General features: G+C 39.0%; 1 protein-coding gene and 1 long non-coding RNA gene across 2 annotated transcripts; one reads left to right on the top strand and one right to left on the bottom strand.

The window, feature by feature from the left end:
• Positions 1-357: 357 nt before the first annotated feature.
• On the bottom strand, positions 358-21,978 carry LOC114469329 (uncharacterized). The gene is made up of 3 exons (XR_003674759.1): positions 21,904-21,978; positions 6,686-6,690; positions 358-370 (listed from the first exon to the last, which is right to left on the bottom strand). It is a non-coding gene; the product is annotated as an uncharacterized LOC114469329 (long non-coding RNA).
• On the top strand, positions 1,013-10,264 carry stx2b (syntaxin 2b). The gene is made up of 11 exons (XM_028456737.1): positions 1,013-1,276; positions 1,354-1,425; positions 1,500-1,599; positions 2,343-2,417; positions 2,506-2,579; positions 2,872-2,980; positions 8,759-8,832; positions 9,002-9,139; positions 9,258-9,368; positions 9,555-9,670; positions 9,832-10,264. The coding sequence occupies exons 1-10, from the start codon at positions 1,238-1,240 to the stop codon at positions 9,648-9,650; spliced, it is 888 nt and encodes a 295-aa protein (XP_028312538.1). The 5' UTR covers positions 1,013-1,237; the 3' UTR covers positions 9,651-9,670; positions 9,832-10,264.
• Positions 21,979-22,672: the final 694 nt, after the last annotated feature.

Raw genomic sequence — 22,672 nt, 5'->3', positions numbered from 1 at the left:
AAAAATGGTGCAAATGCTCAATGCAACCCAGAACATTTTTAAAAACTTGTAGAAAACTGGTACATGGAAATAAATTCAATCTGTTAGCCTTTATGAACCCCTGGAGAATTTAGCACTCATTACAAATACGTCTCTTTACGTTGTGGCGTCATCTTCGAAGTAACGAGCTCATTTTTAAAATGTAAGGAGTAGAAATTATAGATATTTGTTTCAAAATGTGAGAAGTAAGAGTAAAACGTTGCCAAAAAATAAAAAATAAAATAATAATAATAATAATAATAATAATAATAATAATAATAATAATAATAATAATAATAATAATAATAATAATCAAGTAAATTACGGATATCAGAAAAAAACTATTTAAATACTGTAACAAATTATTTGTACTTCGTTACTTGTCACCTCTGGTCACAACTCACACTTAATGGGTTTCTGCCTTTTTCAAGATAAAGTAATTTTCAGTAAATCCGCAGGGAAAGGCAGCCTGGTCACTGTATATGTAGCTCAACACTGCTCTCTTGTGGACAATATTATGAATTTATAATCATCCAAACAAACAAACAGAGCCTATTAAGTTTGTTTGACACTGAACAAAAAAAATGTTTGTCAATTTAGAAAAATGTCAATAATGTAGGAGATATTTTTGATTTTAACCACACTTTCCATCTCATCCAAAATAATATTTTTACCTAGCCATTTTTGTGCTTTAACAATCCATCTGGTGGTCAGGATTGGAAGCACGAGCCATCTTTGTCACGTTTATATTTATGTATCCTCCTACTGTCACATGTTGCGCAGCGGGCCTACAAATAAATAAATAAATAAATAAATAAATAAATAAATAAATAAATAAATGAACAAACAAACAATCAAGTAAATACATAAATAAACTTAGTAAACCGTAGTATCCTCTGTTTAAGGTGTTTTTTAATAGTTGTAACCGGTTGCTTATGCTTCCTGTCTTTCTATGCTGACAATGGGTTGGTGTCACATTCCGGGGACGCACAGAGAGCGCATGCACGGAGGAGAGGCGTATTCACACACCACACTGGATCTTTTACTTCTTAAATTAATATCGTTCCAAATTCTTTATTTCGTCCCTTTTTGAGTTACAGCGTTTTCTCTTCCAGTAGTTTTTAGTGGCACTGTCTTTGGATGGTTTTCCACACATGGAGACTTTCAGAATGATCCAGTGAATGAACCAATAAATGTTCCTGATCTGGAGGACGAGCTCATGGGTGTGATGAAGGATCGACTGGCTGAACTATCAGCTGTATGTCTGTTATTATTCTAACTTTGACTGTATGTAAATGGACAACTCAGTCGGTTGATCGTGTTCTTTCCTGACAGAGTATCACTACAGACGAGGATGTGTCTCATACAGTGGAGGCAGATGGCTTCATGGAGGGGTTTTTCAGAAGGGTAAAGCTTTCAGTTTGGTTGAGAGAATGTGGGTGATTCCTGCTACTGATGAGGGGTTATTTTTGTGCATTCAGGTGGAAGAAGTCAGGGGACTCATTGATAAAATCTCTTATCAAGTGGAAGAGGTGAGGAAGATGCACAGCAGGATCCTGTCAGCACCCAAACCAGATGACAGTAAGTACCAGCAATACATGTATTGTATTGTACTCATTCAGTCGTCCAATGTAGCACTTTCAGATTTGGTGTCAAATGTAAAGTGCATTACAAATAAAATGTATTATTATTGTTGTTATTTTTATGAAACATTTGAACTATTTAGTTTAATCTAATACTTGGTAATCCATGCTTTTGTTAGAAACCCAAGAGGATAATAATGCTAGGATGCTTATGTATTACTTTCACTACATAAAAAAAGACAAAGCGGAAATACATTCAAACTAATTTTATTTGTTGCAATAATATTAGAATTTTTACTGTATTAAATATTGATTGATAATATCAATATCAATCAACTTTTTAAACCTCGGCTTGGAATTAAAAAAGATTTGACATACGTTTAGCTATTTTTGCACAAAATTACTTAAAGATTTGGCTTGTATAATTTGTATCATACAACTAAAAAAAGGAACTATCAAAGGGATTTTCTGGCCTCTTGCAGTCTGGACACTGTTCACTGAGTTTAAAGTACCACAGTCTTCATTAGTCAAAAAACATTTTTCAGAATAAAGACTGCAACTGTTTTATTTTGAGTGTTTTTAATGAAGGGAAGCAAAGGGGAACTACTGTTGTATTGTCTGTCCAGTTTTTGCCTGTGACTCAATGAATTCAGAGTAAACACAATACTTAATTCTTCTTTATATTTTACATGTTGTTTTTACAAACAAACCCTTTTGGACATTTGTCATTTGTGTGTAAAGGAACAAAGCAGCAGCTGGGAGTGCTGACCAACGACATCAAAGGAAATGCAAAGGTTGTGCAAACAAAATTAAAATGTGAGTGAGTTTTCCCCTTTGTCTCATAAAGCAGCATGAGTTGTTTGCCAAAGCAGTTTGATTGTGATTTTATTCCCCGCCTCTGAAGCCATGGAACAGAGTATTCCCAAAGACGATGTCGTGATCAGAACCTCCGTTGACTTCAGGATCCAGAAAACACAGGTCAGGAAACAGTGGGTTTTTGCAGATAGTCATCAACATCCTTCAAACCTCTGCAGGCAAACGTCATGTTAGAATGAACAATAAGGTTTGTGAACATACTATAAACACATGAAAGACAAATATTTTGGCTTTGTTCTCCAGACAAAGTCAGATCTGGAGATTCAAACAGTCTTTCTTATTTATGTAAAGAATATCTTCCTCTGAAAATCTTTGTAGATATATTTATTTATAATAGGACGGTGTTTAAGTCCAAATTCACATCGGGACATTCTTCCTAATGTTTTGGCTTTAGCACACCATGCTGTCCAGGAAGTTTGTGGAAGTCATGACCCAATACAATGAGACCCAAGTCTTCTTTCGGGAAAAAAGCAAAGCAAGGATTCAACGCCAATTGGAGATAAGTAAGTGACAAACAATTGAAACAGGAACCAGAGTGAAAATACTTGTGTGTTGTGGCTACGTTTCGGTTGCCAGATTTGTATGTACAGTGGATAGAAAGGCTGTGTGAACATTGAATGTAGAAAATAGACATCACCAGCTTCCTCTCATATTCTGTCAGATGTACCTTTGTGTAGAAACACAACTTAATGTGCAAACACGTTTTCTAATGCTTGGATGAACTAAACGTTAGGTGTATAGAATATGAAATAAACAACAAAGCACCAAATACTGCTCAGAAAATTATAAACCTCGAAGAAATGAAACATGAATTGAACTTACACCAAAAAAGGTGACGTCACGTTTTTTGGTGTAAGTTAAATTAAAATTGGGAGCTAACTACGCAGTTATGCTGACCTTTTTTCACTGCGTCTTTGGCTTTTTTGATCCAGCACACTGCTTTCAAAGGGATGTGAGTGTTTTTTTGATTGTTTTACTGTTTTTCTGGCATAAGGTGTCAGGGAAGACAATGACTGACTGTAAAGGGTCATTAGAAATATAGAATAAAATAGGAAATTGAACAGAACGCAGATACTGGGAATAGCTTAGTGTTAGGAAGTGAGGGTTTGTTGTTTAGTGTCTAGTGTTGGTCTCTCTCTTGTGATTCTGTAATTCATATATATTTGTGTTAAAAATATATATATGTTTTTTTTAACTAAGAGGGGATTAACATGTAAATACAGAATTATCTCCTGGTTAGTTCTGGTCAGACTGCCCTAAGCAGGCAACATACCATCGTACCAAGGTCTCTGCATGAGGAAGCTCCGCTATGTTATGACTAGTAACATACAAAACCCTGAGAGCACTGAACAGCAGCAGACTCACTGAGGCACACATGCTGAAAGCCGGTTTACCTCAGAATCCCAGACCGCTCTCTTCCCCAAAACCTTTTGACCAAATAAACGCTGTGCCAAACCGCCACAACATCTACAATACTCTAAAATATGGTAATGAACAACCAAGCTCATTATTTGTATTTCCAGCCTTGGCTTCATATTTCTCACGTTTGTTCCCAAACTATGCTTGGCCTTTTAACTTCAAAACTACTGTGACAAAAGCCAAGTTATTTGTATAACTTCATACACATGAGTAACATGAAACTATATAAGAGCAAAGAGAAATAGGACTATAAAAGTCCCTGTGGCCAACATTAATGAGAGGCTCCAGTTCTCCTCTCAGCGTAGAAGTAGAGCCTGATACAGGAGACGCCTCGCTGTGTTTGGTTGCTCTGGTAACGGGCAGAGCGATCAGCGGTCTGTGTTGTAGACGTTTACCTGGCATTGACAAGCACACACCAACCCCAGCTAGCACGGACACAGACTTGCCCAATTTATTCACATTTTTATATCAATATGTTTTTCTAGTCGTAGTGTGCTGTGAATGTGTTGTTGTGTGTGTCCCTCTGGGTGGAAGGTGTCTGTGTTGCGGTAAGCACCTGCTCAGAGGTGTGTGGGCCTCCTGAGAGTGTAAGTAGCAGGAGCCATGGCTTCAGGAGGAGAAGGCTTTCTGTTTAAAGACTGTTGCTTTGGAAAAGGGGCCAATGGCCACAGCAGGAAGTGACTATAATTAAACTCTAAAGCCTCTGTATGATGAGCACATTTTAAGGATTTAAGGATACTTTAATCGTCATTTATGACACATCATGGTACATGGATAGAATGAAATCCTGCTTGAATTAATTAAGCATCCGTGTACAATTTCACAGGAGCAGAAAAGTGAAAAGAGTGCAAATATGCAGAGAGAGTGGCTAGAGAGCTACACCAGAGTTCAAACAGTCTAACAGCTACACAAAGAAAAATAACATTATTTTACCTCCAACAAACGCAAAATAGATTTACAATGGATTGGTTTCTGCTTTTGAGAAATAAACAGATCAATCTGGAATTCCTCTTTTTGTCTACCATAATGTTCACAGCAAACCTGTTTTAAAGGTCCCAAATCATGCAGTTTTTCACCCATCTCCATTTGTTCTAAGAATCCCAAAAACATAGTATTTGAGGTTTATTTTCCCAAACTCGCCTGTTTTCTGGAGTTTTAGCCTCTGAAAAGTCACTTTCTAAGCAACTCTACACAAACAGGCTGATTTTGCCACCTACTTATGAATATTCATGAGTGGGCGTGTCTATAGACGAGACACTGACTTCCTCCTCCCACCCACTCCGTAGCCGAGCTCATGCTGCTTTATAAACACGAGACAGAGCATGGGGGCTGGGCGTTTGCCGGTATATACACAGACTGTAGAAAACACATACATAGCACTGCACGAAGGACGCTGAAATGCTCACCTTCGTGGGCGTGTCTGTTTACATGTCAATCACGGCAGAGAGCTTCCTGGAGGCATGGCTTCTCCAGTTCAGTGCCGCTTCAAATTCGTCATCAAAGTGGGAACACGTCATCAAATTGGAGCAAGGTGTTTGGGCTCACCCTGCAGTAAGAAAGGAGCAAAAAAAAAAAACTGTTTGGGCACGTGTATGAAGCCCAAATAGGAGTTCTTATTATTTGTATTTGGCAATTGAAAATTGTGTTTTATTTAATTGGATCAAAGCTGTGCGACCCACATGTAAAAAGATCGGCAGGGGTCAAAGTTTATGACAACACAAAACACTCTCCAAAAAGGTTTTTTCCCTATAACTTGGCCACAAATTGAGATACAGTGCTTAAACTGGTACCATTGAACAGCATTTTCTTTCAATGTGTGACCTTGACCTTCACTCAAGGTCATATTTAAGGTCAAGAACTCCTCAGAAAAGTGAACAAAGTGAGACTTTCATGCTCTCATTACGACAAAGCTCAGCCAAAACAAACAAATATATATATATATATATATATATATACTTTTTTCCCTATAACTTGGCCACTGGTACCATTGAGAAACATTTCCTGTTGTCAATGTGTGACCTCAACATTTGCTCAAGGTCATATTTAAGGTCAAGGTCAGTCTTCTGTTTTTTCTACATTATTACTTTCAATTTCATTAGTAAAAACAAAAACTCGTCAACAAATCCAGATACAGGTTGTCATTGCCAATTTTCAATTGCCAAATCCGTATTTGTCTTGCGAATACAGGTCTTGCCTTATTATTATGATCATTATGTTGTTGAGAATGCTCCCTGTTTAATTACTTTCCTCTTTGCTAATTTCACTAATCTGTATCCTTTTCTTAAGTGCAGTGGCTAAGTGTTCTGAGATAATTGATACTTGATTTGAACAAAGGAAATATTATTCGCAACAACAGCCTGGGTTGCAGTGATGTGCAGTCAGGGTAGGCAAGGTAGGCAGTGCCTACCCAAGGGTGAATTGATATTTTGATTATTTGTTTTAATTATAATATAATTATAAATTATTAATTTTTCCATTTCCAATAGCCTACAGTACCTGTAAGTTTGAAATTGTCCACATTTTGTGCGTTTCATAGCCCAAATTACTAAACAGCGCTATTTCCTGGAACGGCTGCCATCTCACTCCGCTGTAAGGCAGGAGGAGGCCACACCCCCTCCCAAAAGCACACGGCTGCTCTCGTTCTGTTCCCATAGCGTGTTTTTATGTGTTTAAGTATGCTCAGTCAGTTCCCCAAGATGACGACCATTTACGTCCAAAGGCAGAGTAGAGAGCTATGCTAAATGCTATACGTAACTTCACAGTGCATTAGTGAATTGATCCCATGTGACCGCTGCTGCTACGTTCTCTCTCGCTCTAGCGAGTGGGCGGGATAACACTGCAGGCAGGATGACAGCGCTAGAGATGATAGAGAAACTTTTTTTTGAGGAAAAACGACAGCTTTTAAAAGATGGGAGACCAACACCTGAGTTATTAGACCTTCAGCAAAGGTAACATCAGAAAATGTTTCATACTTTTCACAGTGAATGGTACAAGAGGAAGGATTGACTTTGTGGATGCTCCTCACTGAGGCTGTTCCGAGTTGTTGTTGTTGTTATTTTCTCCGTGTTTCTGTGTTTCCAACACAAACAAACGGATGCGCTGCCATGTCATGAGATAAATCTTGAGAGTATGGAGACTATATTAAATAATTGTTTATGTTTCTTTAATGGTGTTTTACGATGTTGATTTTGTTAGATGGCTAAATACTTGTTCATGTGGATCTTGTTTTTTTCTTTCTTATTATTAATTTTATATTTTGATAAGCGCATTGAGATGACTTTGTTGGAAATTGCTTCATACAAATAAAATTGATTTGAATTGAATTAACACTTGCCAGCAGAAACATATGAAATTGTCATTGGTGGTCTCGATTTGCAACGTGCCTACCCAACCCTAGTGGTCACGGCACGTCACTGCTGGGTTGTGTGTGTATCAGACCAAAGTTTAACAGTAAATGATTGCCAGTGATGCCCAGGCACTTCTATAAACTATTACAATACATTAGCTACAATATGAAATTTGGGTGTCTATTGATTGCAATAAATGTAAATTCATCATTCTTATAAATGATTTTATTCTTATATAAACTTGGCTGGAAAATGTCTTATATAACGTGTTAAAAGGCAGTTATCAAAATCGATTTCCACAGAGACTTACTGAATAAGAATTGTCAGCATGTTTTCATCCTAAATGCTCATCTAATGATGTTAGGCCACATCACCTTCGCTCTTTAACAAATGTTTGACAACACAAATACATAGGCTCTGGTAAGCTTATATTTCAGCCTTTTTCAAAGGTTAAGTCCCACTTTCCTCTGTCTTTGTTGGATCCTGATGACGAATTGTATTGTCTTGCTCAGAAGTTCGTTACCTTGTTGCATTTAGACGTGTTTTCATACAGTGGTGTTAGGAGACATTATTGTATTTTAGACTGGGCGTCTTTACACATTTGCAGACTCAAACTGGTACATTTTTCTAAGGTCATCCTGGGTAGATCATTTTAATTTTGTATATATTGCCTTTATAAAGACTGTAGATATTATTTCAAGTGAAAGGATTTCAGTTTATATTCAATACTTATTTAACCTAAGTGTATTTAACACCTGAAACCTTGCTTTGCTTATTGTACGTCACAGTCCAAACAATTCCATACACTGTATTCAAAATTCCATCAACGCTCTACATTAGTGATAGACCGATACATCGGCCAGCCGATATTATCGGCCAATCTTTGAGTTTTTTACGTGTATCTGCATCGGCCGATGCGGGATGCTGCGTTCGCCGATCCGCATTATTTACAAAGAGCAGAAATATTTTTTACTTGTTCTTGCTCTACACCACCTGTTTTTAATATTTGTTAAATATTTTTTACTGGTTCTTGTTCTACATCCCCTGTTTTTAATCATTGTTAAATATTTTTTACTTGTTGTCATTATACCTCACCTTTGTTAATTTCAATAAATTTTCCTTTTTTAAAAATTACAATTCGTGACATTTGTCATGATTGTATAATTTTCATTATGGAAATTGAGGGAACAAAAGTAGTATTGGCTCCAAATATCGGCTCAAAAAAATTGGCAGTCCATATCGGTCATCGGCTAAGGGTGATGGAAAAAAAAATGGTATCGGCATCGGCCCTAAAAAAATCCATATCTCTACATACACTTTTGCAGCCTACAGAGAGAGTAGGGCAGGTCACAAGACTAACATACAAGGAAAGCCAATCACAAACACACACATTGTCAGTGGTCAATTTCGGGACTTTGATTAACCAAAGAATGTGAAAACATGTGAACCCTGTACACGTAAATGCTGTCAAGCTACATTATTTGAAATTGAAAGACATTGTATTTTAAATTTCAGCTGGAAGAGTGACTACCAGTGAAGAACTAGAGGACATGTTGGAAAGTGGAAATCCATCAATCTTCACCTCTGATGTAAGTTTCCTTCAATCACCATTATTGTTCAAAGTTAAAAAAAAAAAAAAAAAAAAAAAAAAAGGCTGACACTGCCACTCAGTGGCGGAGCAATGCCACATGCTTGGGTTAATGTGAAGAACTGTGCAGTTGGTAAATAATATGTTACGTGATCTAATTTCTCCCTCAGATATTCTCTGATTCTCAGATCACACGCCAAGCTCTTGATGAAATAGAGTCTCGGCACCGAGACATTATGCGTTTGGAGTCAAGCATTAAAGAGCTCCACTCAATGTTCATGGACATAGCAATGCTTGTAGAAACTCAGGTATGATAGTACTGTTTTTTTTTTTCTGACCAAATACTCAGAGATGACGTTCTCACATCTCGCAAATTCTTGAGATATATTCTTCTTGTAGGTGTAACTTAGATTGCTTCATTTACAGGGGGACATGGTTGACAACATTGAGAAAAATGTTGCCAATGCAGCTGAATACATTTATCAGGCTAAGGAAGAGACCAAAAAAGCTGTGAGATATCAGAAGAAAGCCCGCAGAGTATGACTCCATTTCTAATGTTGCCAAATACAAACCATTGCCATTATTAACTATTACAAAATAGCAGGATTTCTGTGGCATTATTCAGTAACATACTGCTATCTAAAATTGTCATGCTTTTCCTTGTAAAATTTTTGCTCAGACGTATCTTTAGTTATTGTTAACAAATTGCTTTCCACTTGGCAGAAATACATAATCGTCGCCTTTTCTGTGTTGATTCTGCTCGCTGTCATTGCACTGATTGTCGGCCTGTCTGTGGGACTAACCAAACCTCCTGCATGAGACCTGCATCACTGCACAATGTAACAACACCTCCACACCCCAAAATGTCCATATATCAGTCAAACATCTTTTAATCTGCATTTCACTATTAAGTCACGAATATTGTTGGTTTAGACATGTTCACATTGATTTTGCCTTTATGGTCTCTCTCCCATTGATTATCTTGTTTCTTTTTCTACAGAAAATGTTCTTTCTTGCCACATGTGGGGGCTTCCTGCTTTTGTTCACCATCATCATAGTTGCATTCTTTGAATAGCACATTTTGGAGGGCAAAGCCTTTCTACATTCAGCTGCTCCTGCTGTGAAAAATCCTTGACCTGCTTCATTAACCAAGAACCATCAAAGAAAACAGCTGTTGCACAATGTGTATGAAGCACTTTGTACCAATGAGATTATCATACTGGGACAGGATCTGGAAGAATAAAGTGACAGCACATTACATTAACACACTGGTATGGGTGCTATTTTGGGCAGCACAGCACACTTAAAGGCATATTTTTTATTTATTTATCATTAAAGGTGTGTTCAGAAGGTGAGTTAACCCTAAAGGAGAGGCATCTTGTGCTCAAGGTTTGCACCCACTTCATTCAGATGGATCAAACTCCCTCATTATTCGGGGCTGTTGTTCAGTATGATAAACTTGCGGCTGCCAGGAGAGGCAGAAATGAAGGCGGCCACGGCTTTCTGTAAGAGCTCATTCAGCCATCTTGCAAGGCTAGAAACCTTGTCCATGACTAGTATCAGTCTGTGGATCATTTGGTACCTGGCTGCATGCCTGAGATACATTAAGTTAGATAGATATTCACAGATTCAATTTTCTTGCATTGATATCTCATGATCAAAATGATACAAGCATAATATCGACCTCTCTGTATTCAGTGTATCACAGAGAACAAACTATAGAGCTGTTTTCTTCATTGGAGTATCTGCTGAGCTAAAAAGATATTTAGCTCAGCAGCTACTTGGACAAGGGCCGTCTAGATAGTGCTAGCCCGAAACGAATTCAAACCATAAAATCCATAACCTCACTGTCCTATATTATGTTTCTCTGCGAATCATGTTAAATGTTTAACAGGCCATGCTAATATATGACAAAAGCCATTCCTGGTATAAACACTTCAATAATCATAATATTTATCTGTAAAAGTCACTATTTCATCAGCAACAACTTATCCAAAAAAACACTGTAGTACCCTGAAAACCAAAGAGATTGGGTAATAAATCTTTTAGTGAAATATTTGAGTTCCTTGTTGAAGACTTCTGATGGATCATGTACACTATAGGATAGGATACAGTTTACTGTTTGTAGCATTTATTCACAGACATAAGAATTAATCAGTTTTACAATAGAAAAGGACAAAATCATGTTTGCCATCATAGAGCTTCATGAATGTGACCTGTGTTTCTGTCATGCTGTAATTCCTGAGAACTGAATGTAAACAATGTCACACAATGTCAGAATGCATAGCTATTTAACATATATTATAAACATTTGATTACACTGTAGTCAATTTCCAATTAAATTGAAATCACTCAGAACTTTTAATTGTGCCTTCATTTTAATGTGAAAGCACATTTTATTACTTTTATATAATCTTGTGTGTGATGATTGAAATAGAAGTTATGATGAAATTCATACAGTCATGATACTTATTTCAAGAGCGCATATTTTGCCACTTTGTTTTTAACTTATTTGTAGTTTTTTGTATTAAAACTGATATTTTCGCTAAAATTATTAAAAATATTTCTTAACTAAATGTTTTCCAAGTTTTTTTTCTTCATTTTCTTATTTTTCTATACCAATTTTCTATATTTAATGCAAAAGCCACCATATCTTGTACTGAAATGCAGATGCAGATAGGGTAAAAAAATTGTATTATATTGTAAAACAAAAATCAAGTTCGCGTTGCCCAGATTGGCACTACCGGGGCCCCACCCTAGAGCCAGGCCCGGGGTTGGGGCTCAAGAGTGAGCGCCTGGTGGCCTGGGCTTTGCGATCATTCGGGGGTCACTTTGTGGCCGGCGGCCACTTTTTTTGCCTAAGGTTCTATCGAGGTTCAACCTTGATCACCTAAAACTGCTGGCTCCTCTGCTGGGGTCTCGGGCGGGGGGCTCTCTGGGGCCTCCCCTTGGGGGGTTGGGTGCTTGGGTGTGGGTGGGTGGGGGGGCGGGATGCTGGCAGGGGGCCTTGGGGTTGGGGGTTGGAGTCGGTGGTGGGATACACTGGGTGCTCGGCTGCTTGGGGCTTTCCTCGGATGTGTCTGTGGGGGGTGGTGGCTGCCTCTCGGCCTGGGATCTTGGGGGCGTCTGGGGGGCTGCTCGGCCGTGGGGGGTGGCCTGGGGCTCCCTGGTCCCCGCTCTTTCTGCTGGCCTGACTGCATCTGCGGGCCCGGGGCAGTTCCTGGGTTTGCGGTAGCGGTTTTTGCACATATACTGGTATATGACCGCCCTGCACATACACACCCGAGAAAGCGCCAAGGAGCCGAGCCCCCCAGTGCGCCCCAGATCACCTTTTATCGATGCCGCTTGCGCGATGAGCCTTAGTTATTGCTAAAGTCAGGCCCCCCTTAGGTTTATCATAATAAAAACAAGTAAAACGGGTGCAGCCTCTGCTATAACCCATCTGGTAAGACCTGCAGCTACCTCCAAGGTCTATGAGGGACCTGTCCGGACAAAGCATAAGTAAATATATATGCTAATGAGTGCAGCTTTGTCCATATTTAGCATTTATTTAGCATTTTTGAATAAATATTGTTTAGTTTGTTGTTTTTTTCTATTTACAATTTTTCTATTTTTGTTGTTTGGTATATTTTTCTGTAATGTCATTATGTGTATTTTTTTGTATCTTTCTGTTGTCTTTTTGTATAATTTTTCTCTTTTGTTGCCATTTTAGTGTGATTCTGTAGTGATTTGTGTATTAGTGTATTTTTGTATCGTTTTTAGTGTAGTTTTGTGTATTTTTTGTGTAAATATTTAGTGTTTTCTCAGTTAAATATTTTTAAAAACTTGAAAATGTTAACCATAAAACTAAGGGACCTGCCAACAGAAAAAAGCTCAAACTACCAACATTTTGTGTTTTTTTACGTCGTGGCGTCATCTTTGAAGGTCTTAAAAGTAACGAGCTCATTTTTAAAATGTAAGGAGTAGAAAGTACAGATATTTGTTTAAAAAAGTAAGCAATAAAAATATATATACTACAGATACCCTAAAAAAAAACTACTTAAATACAGTAACAAAGTATTTGTACTTTGTTACTTGTCACCTCTGGTTAGCACCAGTTGGCCAGTGGTCACCTCAGGTGATTGACACCTTTTCGCGTGACGTCAGCACTTGACTTTGCAACGCTCGCCACCATTTTAAGAGTGGTAAACATTTGCCTGACAACCACTATTTACCGCTGATATCACAATGGAGATTTTGCAGTCTGGCTGATTTTTATTGTATAACGCCCAAATCCTGTGTAATATTTGGCTGTCATAACCACGCCTGGCTGAAGGAAAAGATATCCTTTTACAGAATACAGACAGAAAAAGGCCAGAAACAGAAATTTGGATCCAAGCACTGAGGCGAACAAACGTAGATGGAACTTCGTATGTTTGCAGAAGACTTTTCGTTAATGGTAGGTTGTGTATTATGGGGATCTAATTTCTTCCTGACTGATTTTATGACATTGATTATGAATTAGCCTACATTTAAATTGTAATTTATTCAGTAATGACTGAAATGTTTATGGCTAGTACGTCTAACTTGAAGACAAGCAATGTGAAATTAACAGTAAATATACAATGCGTTGACTTGTATATGAACTGTAAGTATATTGAATAAAGAAATGTACTTCATATACACATTAATGTTTTAATTAAGGCTGTATTATTAGTGGCACTAGCCTAGCATAGCCACATCGCGCAACGAGCCAATTATCATGATGACACAGACCTACTGTATATAGACACAAAAACAGAAAATATATGCATCCAAGCTTTTGTAAGTCCTCATCTTCTCCATTGTGTAGACACCAGGGCTGTTAATGAGGTACTCATAAATAGCAGGCCATTGGAGATCTGGCCCTGTTGTCGGCTCGTTTTTCATGAACCTTGAGGGCATGAATCCAAACCAACCAGATGTAACTTCCCTTCATATCGGTGTTTGGCCTTTGGCTCCAATCTGCTGAAATATTCGTACAACATTAAATAAAACCTTAGTGTTGTCCGCAGTAAATAGTGGTTGTTAGGGAAATGTAAACCGCGCTTACGCAGGCGTGCACACGTCAGTAAGTGTGTGTTGAGTGTTGTATCCTGTCCAATCACAGCAACGATCTGACTCAGAGCGTTGCTGTGATTGGACAGGAAATGGTGGTCCGTTGTACACTGAACACTCACACACACACTTACATACCTGCACGCGTGTATACGCCTGCACACGTAAGTGCCTAATATTTTTTTCTGAGTGTTTATACGTCACATAGACGGTGATCGATAGTGAAGGGCACCTATGGCGAGTGGACAGTGCCACTGCTAACCCTAACCTACAGAAGGAGAAGGGCTCGCCATATGCACCTGATCGCTGTAGCTTCACTCATGCCAGACCTGCATCTATGCATGACTGATATATTTATGTTTGTTAGGTGAACATTCAGGTGTGGTGCAGGTGTGCACACACTTTAATGTGTATGCACATTAAAGCATGCGGACAGACTTGTCCATTCTAAGTCTATGGAAAATGTAGATCAGACGTGCAGACATGCAGGCGCAGGGTACACGTTTGTTTACCATATTCAAGCACAAATGCACGCACGCACGCACACACACACAAAGAAAGTTGTATCTGGATTATGAAGGCAATAGGCACTAGGTTAGAACAACAACACATTTTCCTATATTTATATGGACCCCCGATAAAGCCTTTCCCACCCTCTGGTCATCCCTTGTATAAAAGTCTAGCGACAACACTGTTGATAGTATTGTTGGTATCTTTTATACTAGTTTCGTAAATAAAACATGTATCTGATTTTAAACTTGAAGTTCAACAACTGAATCTAGTTCTGCAGCAGTCAGTCTAACGGAAATTAGAGGTGACAGGCTAGAAAGATTCAACAGCTAAAAGGGCATTTCTGCAAGAATTTTGGACACATTGGCCTGCATGACAGGACAGAGGAATGAAAGTATTTGGAAAGCTCTATAATTCTATTGTTACAATATATCTACTAACTAAGTGTGGAATAAATGTCTACTACCAGAAAGAAGAAGTGTACTCTTGAAAACATATTTTAAAAGAAGAGATACAGTAAGTGTAGTTCTGACTCAAAATTAGGTCACAGACTGGTCTTCAGAGTCACTAGCATTTAACTTGGTTTAGGAAAAAGAGCACCTACTGTTATGAACAGTAGGTGGTGACAATTATATTCCACATTATTGCAAAGGAAAACAGTTTTTCCTCTAAACTAACTTGAAAAGTTGTTTAAAACATATTAATATGTGTCCTTCTCTAGCATTAAAACCTTGAAGTCATTCTAGTATTATCATTAGACCTGTTTTCCCACCTTGCTGTGATATGTTTTATTATCATGCACCCTTGCTTTGAATAAATACAAAATTAGAAAACATAAATGGTTAGGTTATATCTTACGATTTGGGGTGGTTGTTGGTCCCAAAGACAGACCATCTCAGAGACACTGCTGCAGGGGGTGTGATGTTTTACTCCAGGAGGGGAGTGAAATGTGTTTCTCCTGTTTTTCCTTCATATTTTACCTTTTTTTTTTTTTTTTTTTTTTTTAATTGTACGTTTGTATTTATTTGCTAAGTGCATCACAATGAGTGACATTATCACAAAAGTATTAGTGTTAGTGTTTGCATTAGTAATGTAATTAAAGCTGCAAGCAGCGTTGAACAAACCCTTGCAACCACACGTATGTCGGGAAGTGGCACATGTTGAGGTGTGTTGCATGTTGTGGTGTGCCAGACATTTTAAAGTGTTGAGACGTAGCTGACCATTTTCAAGAATTATATCACAAACGTTCCTGCACTGTTCTGTGCAATTATATTGCCTATGATTTTCTTTTACCAATAGGTGGCACTATAACTATGGATGACGCTTGGGTTAAACCATAACTAATTTTTTTGGCATACAAATGAAAGCTGCTATAATTAATTAGCATCTACTTAGCTCTACAAACTCTTAATAACTTCCATAAGCGTAGCCCATCTTCCAAGTGAACAGGCAGCTAACAGGAATATTTAAATCTATAAAGTTTCAGCTTTATTGACCAATCCCCTGTTGGCTCTGTCATGGTCGCCATGGTAGCCGTTGTAATTGAGTATGGTCTGGTGAAAACAGAGGGTGAAATAGGGGAAGGGGGGCCGGGGGGGCTTTGGGCTCGGAGGTGGGCCCTGGCCACCTCTGCTACGACCCTGGAATCAGCTGAAACATGCACCAGCTCTGGTGGTGATGGTTGGACATGGTTGGCGCTATGACTGTGAATGGATTTTGACATATGGATGTGATCATAACAGGGCTCTGATCAAACATGTAAAGTTTGACACAGATCGGAGCATGCTGCTCAAATGTCCTGTTACTAATAGGTGACGTTATGACTATGAATGCATTTTAAAATATGGATGTGTTCAGACCCAGACTCTTGTCCGGCATGTGACATTTGGGCCAGATTGCATCATGTACAGCTAAGGTATAAATACTTTAGTAGTGATGGTGAGACATCGAAATTCACTGTCCGCCACAGACAAGGTGTTTGACAATAGGTCACAGTTTTCTGCATGAATCCTGATCAATGCCTTAAGGCTATTGACACCACATTGGAGGTGAATACAATCAACTAGCTAATAACAGCACATCAATGTGTAAAACAATTTCCTGTTGCCAGGAGGTGGTGCTATGACTGTGAATGGATGTTAGCAAATGGATGTGATCAGGGCAGGACTCTGCTCAAACACATGTAAAGTTTGACGCAGATTGGAGCATGCTAAGGTTTGATAAGCAGCACGTGATGTTTGATGGAGAAACACCAAAGTTCAAATCGCCACCAGGGCGACGCCCTTAGACTTTTGTATAAGATTTTGATAACATTTAATCACCGAGCCCAGTTGTATATACCGGCCAACTTTGAGGTGTTTTGGAGTTACCCTGTATGTTAAAACGTATCTTGAAAATTAACAAAATACTCACAGTTCATTCAAAATGGCGGCTTCCTGTAGCATTTTGGGTAAAGAGTTGATATGGCAATTTTGTTCGTCTTGTTGTGATACATATGTGAATTAAATTTTGAAGCTGTATGTGAAACTAATTGTATTAGCTTCACTAAAAGCCCATTTCAAGGTGCCGCTATTGAGTCATTTTGCCATTCGTATGTGCACTTCCCCCAAAATATCAAGGTTTTTCCCAGTCCTAATATATAAGTGTATTACAATAGGGTCCTACTCGGGCCCTAAAAATAGAAAACGATAGAGAGATGGATGAGTTGCTGCAGCATCCCCACAATATCAGGTGGAAAAAGACCACATGCTATATGGGCAGTGAAGTGTGCCTCAAAATCTGTTGTTAACCTATTTTACCATTTTTTCAATTAACACTAACATTCAAATATAATGTCAATGAATTGACTGTAAAATGTATACACACAGCTCACTATCGTGTTAGTTTAATCAATGTGATGTGATTACAAGCTTCTTAATGTTCATGTTTTTCCTGTGGCAGCTGTACCAGTGGTCTCTGTTTATGTGTACTAACAGTAATCCACATCCTTATTATGTAACCACTAAATGCAGATATTCATAATCTGAGCATGCTGTAGTTATGACATCAAGCATCACTGCTGACCATGACAAGCCTTGGTGGAAGCATGCAGACTGTTCTGTCATGGTAGGTTAATGCTTTGCAGCAAACAGGACATCTCTGAGTCAAATACGATGTGATGGGTGCATCAACAAACACGGTATCTCTTTCTTTGCGACAGGAGACAATGGGCTGCCAGAAAACATGGCAGTTGGAGAAACTCCTAACACAGTCTCAAAAGGAAGTTGCATGGAGCCACGCACAACAGTTAGTCTCCGGAAAGAGGAGCCATCACACCGGAAGCACAGATGAGGTGAGCTCAGTGTGGACTTTAGGTGAGCTTTTGAAAAATTTGCTGCAGACACATGTTAAAGCCTGCAGTCATAATCTGTTCCCAGTGTATGCCCATAGTCACAGCTTTTTACTGTCATCAAAGCTCACTGTTTCCCAAGTCAATGATAAATTACTTCAAATTAAAAGTGATTATCTACTAGGGGTGTGTAATGCACTGGCGCCCTGTCCAGGGTGTACCCCCGCCCAGCACCCTATGAGAGCCGGAGATTGGCACCGGCAGACCCCCGCGACCCTGTTAAACGGGAATAAGCGGGTATGAAAATGGGTGGATGGATGGGTGTGTAATGCCTGGCATCTGTCGATACGATTTGTATCCTGATACATAGGTCACGATACAATAAGTTATATCCTGATATTAAAGTATAAGATCATTATTGCAATTTCTTTAATATATGTCTTCAGAAGCAACTAATCTCTAAATGTGTACACCTTCATGAGAGCATTGTGTATGAAATATATTTTATTGGCATATTTTACATTCAAAACAATGGCTTTAACATGCCATTTGCCAACAACTTAAAATAAAAAAATACATACATTTGCCTGTGGCTTTTAAACCAACTGTGACTTTAATGCAACATGACTTCAGTGTAACTTTACTGAGGAATATGCCTAGAACAACAAATAAATGCAGAAAGTTAGTACTTTCTTTTTAGATTTTATTGAAAAAACACAAGCTGGTCAACATGCCCAGGTTTCAGCACTTCTTTGTGCAGTTACAATGTCTCCTGCAGTGGAAAAGACTTTCCTGGTTAAATAAAGGTCGATATGGATGCATTTAGAATCGAACCAAGAATCGCGCAACGTAATATTGCGATATGTCGCTGAACCCTTTACATTAAAAACAGTTCAAGGCATTATAAAACAGAATAATACAAACAAGAAAAAGAAAAGAAAAAAGAACAATGTAGGAGAAATTATGCAATGAAATGAAGCACTATTACCAAATACATGTCATGTGCTTTTTTTTTTTTTACATTTTTAGAAACCTACAGCATACTTTTTATAAATGATTTACAGCAAGCTCCTAAAAAGAGTGTTATCATAGATAATTGCCATTAAAAAGACACCACATACAATTATGAATAGTCAATAATTATGTCTGTCAATCTTCACTCTTTATATGGCAAGTGCAAGTCTTAACTTACTTTTATGGAGACATAGACATTCGTGCTACAAATTCAGCCGATATGTGAAATACAAATGCACTGGCAATAATTTCATCACTAAGTTGAATTACAATAGCCTTTCTGTTGAATCGGGGCACACTAAGTTCCCTGCTTGCATATCTGAGCCTTGCATAAAGAAGAGACTTGCTTTTTGACCTTCTTTCACAAAACCTGCACCTCAAAGAAAAAGAGAGACAGAGGGTAAAGGTCGGTGAAAGACTTTTTCTAAAAGACATTTTATGGCACTAGACAAACCTTACAAGTGATAATGCATCATTAGTTTGACCTGAAATTTGGTGGAATTGTTCTTTTCTGAAAACAGTCCTGAAAGCTCCATAACAGGTGTCAGTGATACCCGGAAACTGGCTTTGGGGGAAGAGCTTGGGATTACAACTAACTAAGCATCACTCGACAATTCTACTGTCCAAATTTGGGTATTTTTTAATCTTGCAGGATAAAGTCTCTCCACTGTAGTTTGCCAGCAAAAGGTACGAGTCAGAGATGCACCGTACATGTTCTCAATATTGTCTGCTTAGAGGCAAACACACAAGGCAGGGCAGGACTTTCTGCACAGAAAGACATCAACACAAATGAAGTCAGTGCAACAAACAAATCATCCATCCATCTTTTACACCCACCTTTTGTATCACAGGTCACGGGGTGCTGGAATGGAGGGTGGAAGACAGTGTGCACTCCAGACTGGGTTTTGTTGCTATTGAAGGGATAACATATCGAGATGACCAATTACAGGCAAACAGCCACTGACAGTTGCACAATTCTGCTCTAAACCAAAGATACCAGTACATGGTTTGGAGTGTGATTAGACAGTATAGTACGAAGAAAAACACTTTATTTCAGTGGTGGGCCGTCAGGGCCAGCAAGGCCTTCTCTGCTGGCCTAAACATAATCAGAAAATAAATTTAATTTTAATATATTTTTTCATAAATATGTATTAAATTATTCCCCATAGTTTTTTCTCTTCATTTCATAGCTTTCCTCTTGGTTGCGCTGCTTCCAGGATTGTATATTTATCTTATAGCTTTCATCCAATCATATTTGAGCTGTCACGTGTTGCCAGGCTCCACGAAATCTTCCCGAGGCCTTCAGAATAAGCCAAATCAGCATTATCAGTACGCATGCGCGATTCCCGGGTCAATATATCCGGGTCAGAGTTCACGACTGCCCAGCGTGTCAACAAAGCCCCTGTCTAGTGGAACAACCGGCTACTTATACAGACTTTTAGGCATTTACTTTGCTTAAAGTCGTTTTAAGGCATTATGCCAGGGTCCCATTGTTCAGTGCGTGGCTGTTCCAACGGTACACATGGGCTTAATACGTGGATGAAAGAGTTTTGCCCCGTTCACGAGTGCAATAAAGGAACCTCACGATGTATATGCGAACCGCCATACGTACTCATCCCATTTCCTACTGAAAGAAAAGATCCAGAACTTCGTGCCGAATGGATTAAATCAGTAAGTTTGACATATACTGTACTACATTAAAGCTAACTAGTAAACTAGTATATAAATATTATATTGTGGTGTACATGTTAGAGAGGTGTCTCTCACCCAGCAGGTTTCGGGGGTTTGTTGGCGTCCTTTTCTTTCTCGCCACAATATGCCCGATCCCCCTAGGATCAACTGTCAACATCGATCTCGAGCAGAGATTTATAATCAAGGTTGACAGCCTCTCGTTCCTGCTGTTTTGTCAAAACTATAGGCGCTTTTTGAAATGACAATGCCCAAGCGAGGGCCACCAGTTCTTTCTTCCTCTTCCCAGTAACAACGTGTCCACGTCTCTTACAATATTCTTTTAAAACATCCACTTTACAATGCTCAAAATATTCAATATCTTTGTCAGACTCGGCCATGTTTATGTTTTATGATACGAGCTAGGCGGGAGCTGGGTAGTCCTGACCTTTGACCCGGACCAGCATGCTTTGCGCGCAGCGAGATGCCGAATCCGCTTATTAACAGTGGGGGCGCCTGTACACTTAACTGAACTGAAACAGACAGATTGTGATAACCAATCAGATTTCGAGTTGGCGACATCAGGGCCAGCTAGCAGGTCTCACGTTGAACGTGACACGTTCTGACGTTCACGTCCTCTGATTGGATACGCACTAGTGAGAGGCAGCGCTATGCAAAGTAGAGTGACGTTAACCAAATGGAAGCTGGTGTCCCGTTAGGTCGTCCAACCCCCGGTGCTAGCTAACCTGTCCCAGCCAGGAAAAGGGTTTGTGCGCCACTTTCAAAGCAGCAACTACGAGCGGTATCCCTGGCTCACAGGTTCAGAGAGACTCGGCTTTCAGCACTAGCCTCCATGTCGATAGAAAAGGACTTATTGGTGGAACTGAGACGGACAGATAAACTGTACAACAGTCATTGAAGTCTTCTTGAGGAAAGAAAGGAGGATGGATTTTGTGTTCAAATAAGCGGGGATAGTCGTTTTGGTGAGTACAAAGCTTTTTTTTCTTCTTTTTTTTCTACATTTTTGTGATTTTATTTTGTAAGCCCTGTCTTGACGGTCTGGTGGAGTGGTCTGCGCCGTGCAGCGCCGGGCGCAGCCTGCGCTTTACAGTCGAGACAGAGCCCATAATGTGCCGGTTCCTGGCGCACCTGTGACTTCAGTGAAGGGACTGAATTGTTTCGCTTTAATCTATATCAAAGTGGACGTTCAAGGAGTAGGCTACACCATTTCACCACTGTCGGAAATGAATGCATGAAACTGCTTTACGGGTGCGACAATGTGCTGTTTAGTGGACTTTTGTTGACTAATTTCCTTTTATTTTCAAGTTGTGACAGTATCCAAGCGATCATATAACTTTTACTTTACTACTCTTAATTGTTAATACGGATGTATTGATTTTAAATGCTCCGGAAATAAAGTAGTTGTACTCGACTATGTTTGTTTCTGTATACTGTAAATGTATGGTTTAGAGAGACATGACGTCATAATGATGGTATTAAGAGGTGGATTAATTCAGTGTTGGACATCACTGAAGGCCTAGGTGTGAAATGCACGGCTCGGCACTGCTTTATTTACAGGCAATATAGACACTTAAACCTCAATCGTGACATTTAATAGCCCCTAAACCTTTCTTTAAAAAACTTTTAAAAATTGCATCAACAATCTAATATGGGTGTTGTTTTAAATTTTGACAGCAGACTTGCAGGATTGAAATACAGAAAATTTGATTCAAGGAGAACACTGAGCACTAGTCTTTGGTGCCATATAAATATTTTTTCTCAAATCAGTAAAACAAAAAGCAAAACAAATCCCATATATATTGTATAAATTCCATATAGACATTTTAAGATTTAAGACTTTATCTCTAGCCTGGAATCCATCTTAATCTCCTTGTAATATTTAATGTTTAACACAGGGGATTAGTCTGGAAGCGCTCACAAGGTGTTTGAATTCTGGGGGGCTGAGTGGGGCGGGACAAACACGCGCAGATTAACTAATCAAACGAAGAGCGGACGTGATGACAAAAGCACGACAAGCGTAGATCTTTTTCTCTAAACCTTCTAGTTGGAAGCACGGCACATACATCCTTCTTTGATATAAATGGTTTTAAAGCCTCTTGTGGTTTCAATCACATATTCAGGTCTTTTAAAACAGAACAGAGCGCAGCTCCAAGCGGCTTCGTCGTGGCGGGCGCCATGTTTGTTTTGACACTGCTTGGCACAGGAGATATGACGTTCTTTCTGT

Source organism: Gouania willdenowi, chromosome 9, assembly GCF_900634775.1.
Source record: "Gouania willdenowi chromosome 9, fGouWil2.1, whole genome shotgun sequence".
Taxonomy (NCBI): Eukaryota; Metazoa; Chordata; class Actinopteri; order Blenniiformes; family Gobiesocidae; genus Gouania; species Gouania willdenowi.
This window is presented reverse-complemented; position numbering and strand designations above follow the sequence as displayed.

Excerpts from the sequence above, each read along its gene's own strand:
- stx2b (XM_028456737.1), top strand. The coding sequence starts at position 1,238 with ATGGGTGTGATGAAGGATCGACTGGCTGAACTATCAGCT. Across the intron at positions 1,600-2,342 it reads AGCACCCAAACCAGATGACA|GAACAAAGCAGCAGCTGGGA; the intron begins GTAAGTACCAGC and ends TTGTGTGTAAAG. Across the intron at positions 9,140-9,257 it reads CAATGCTTGTAGAAACTCAG|GGGGACATGGTTGACAACAT; the intron begins GTATGATAGTAC and ends CTTCATTTACAG.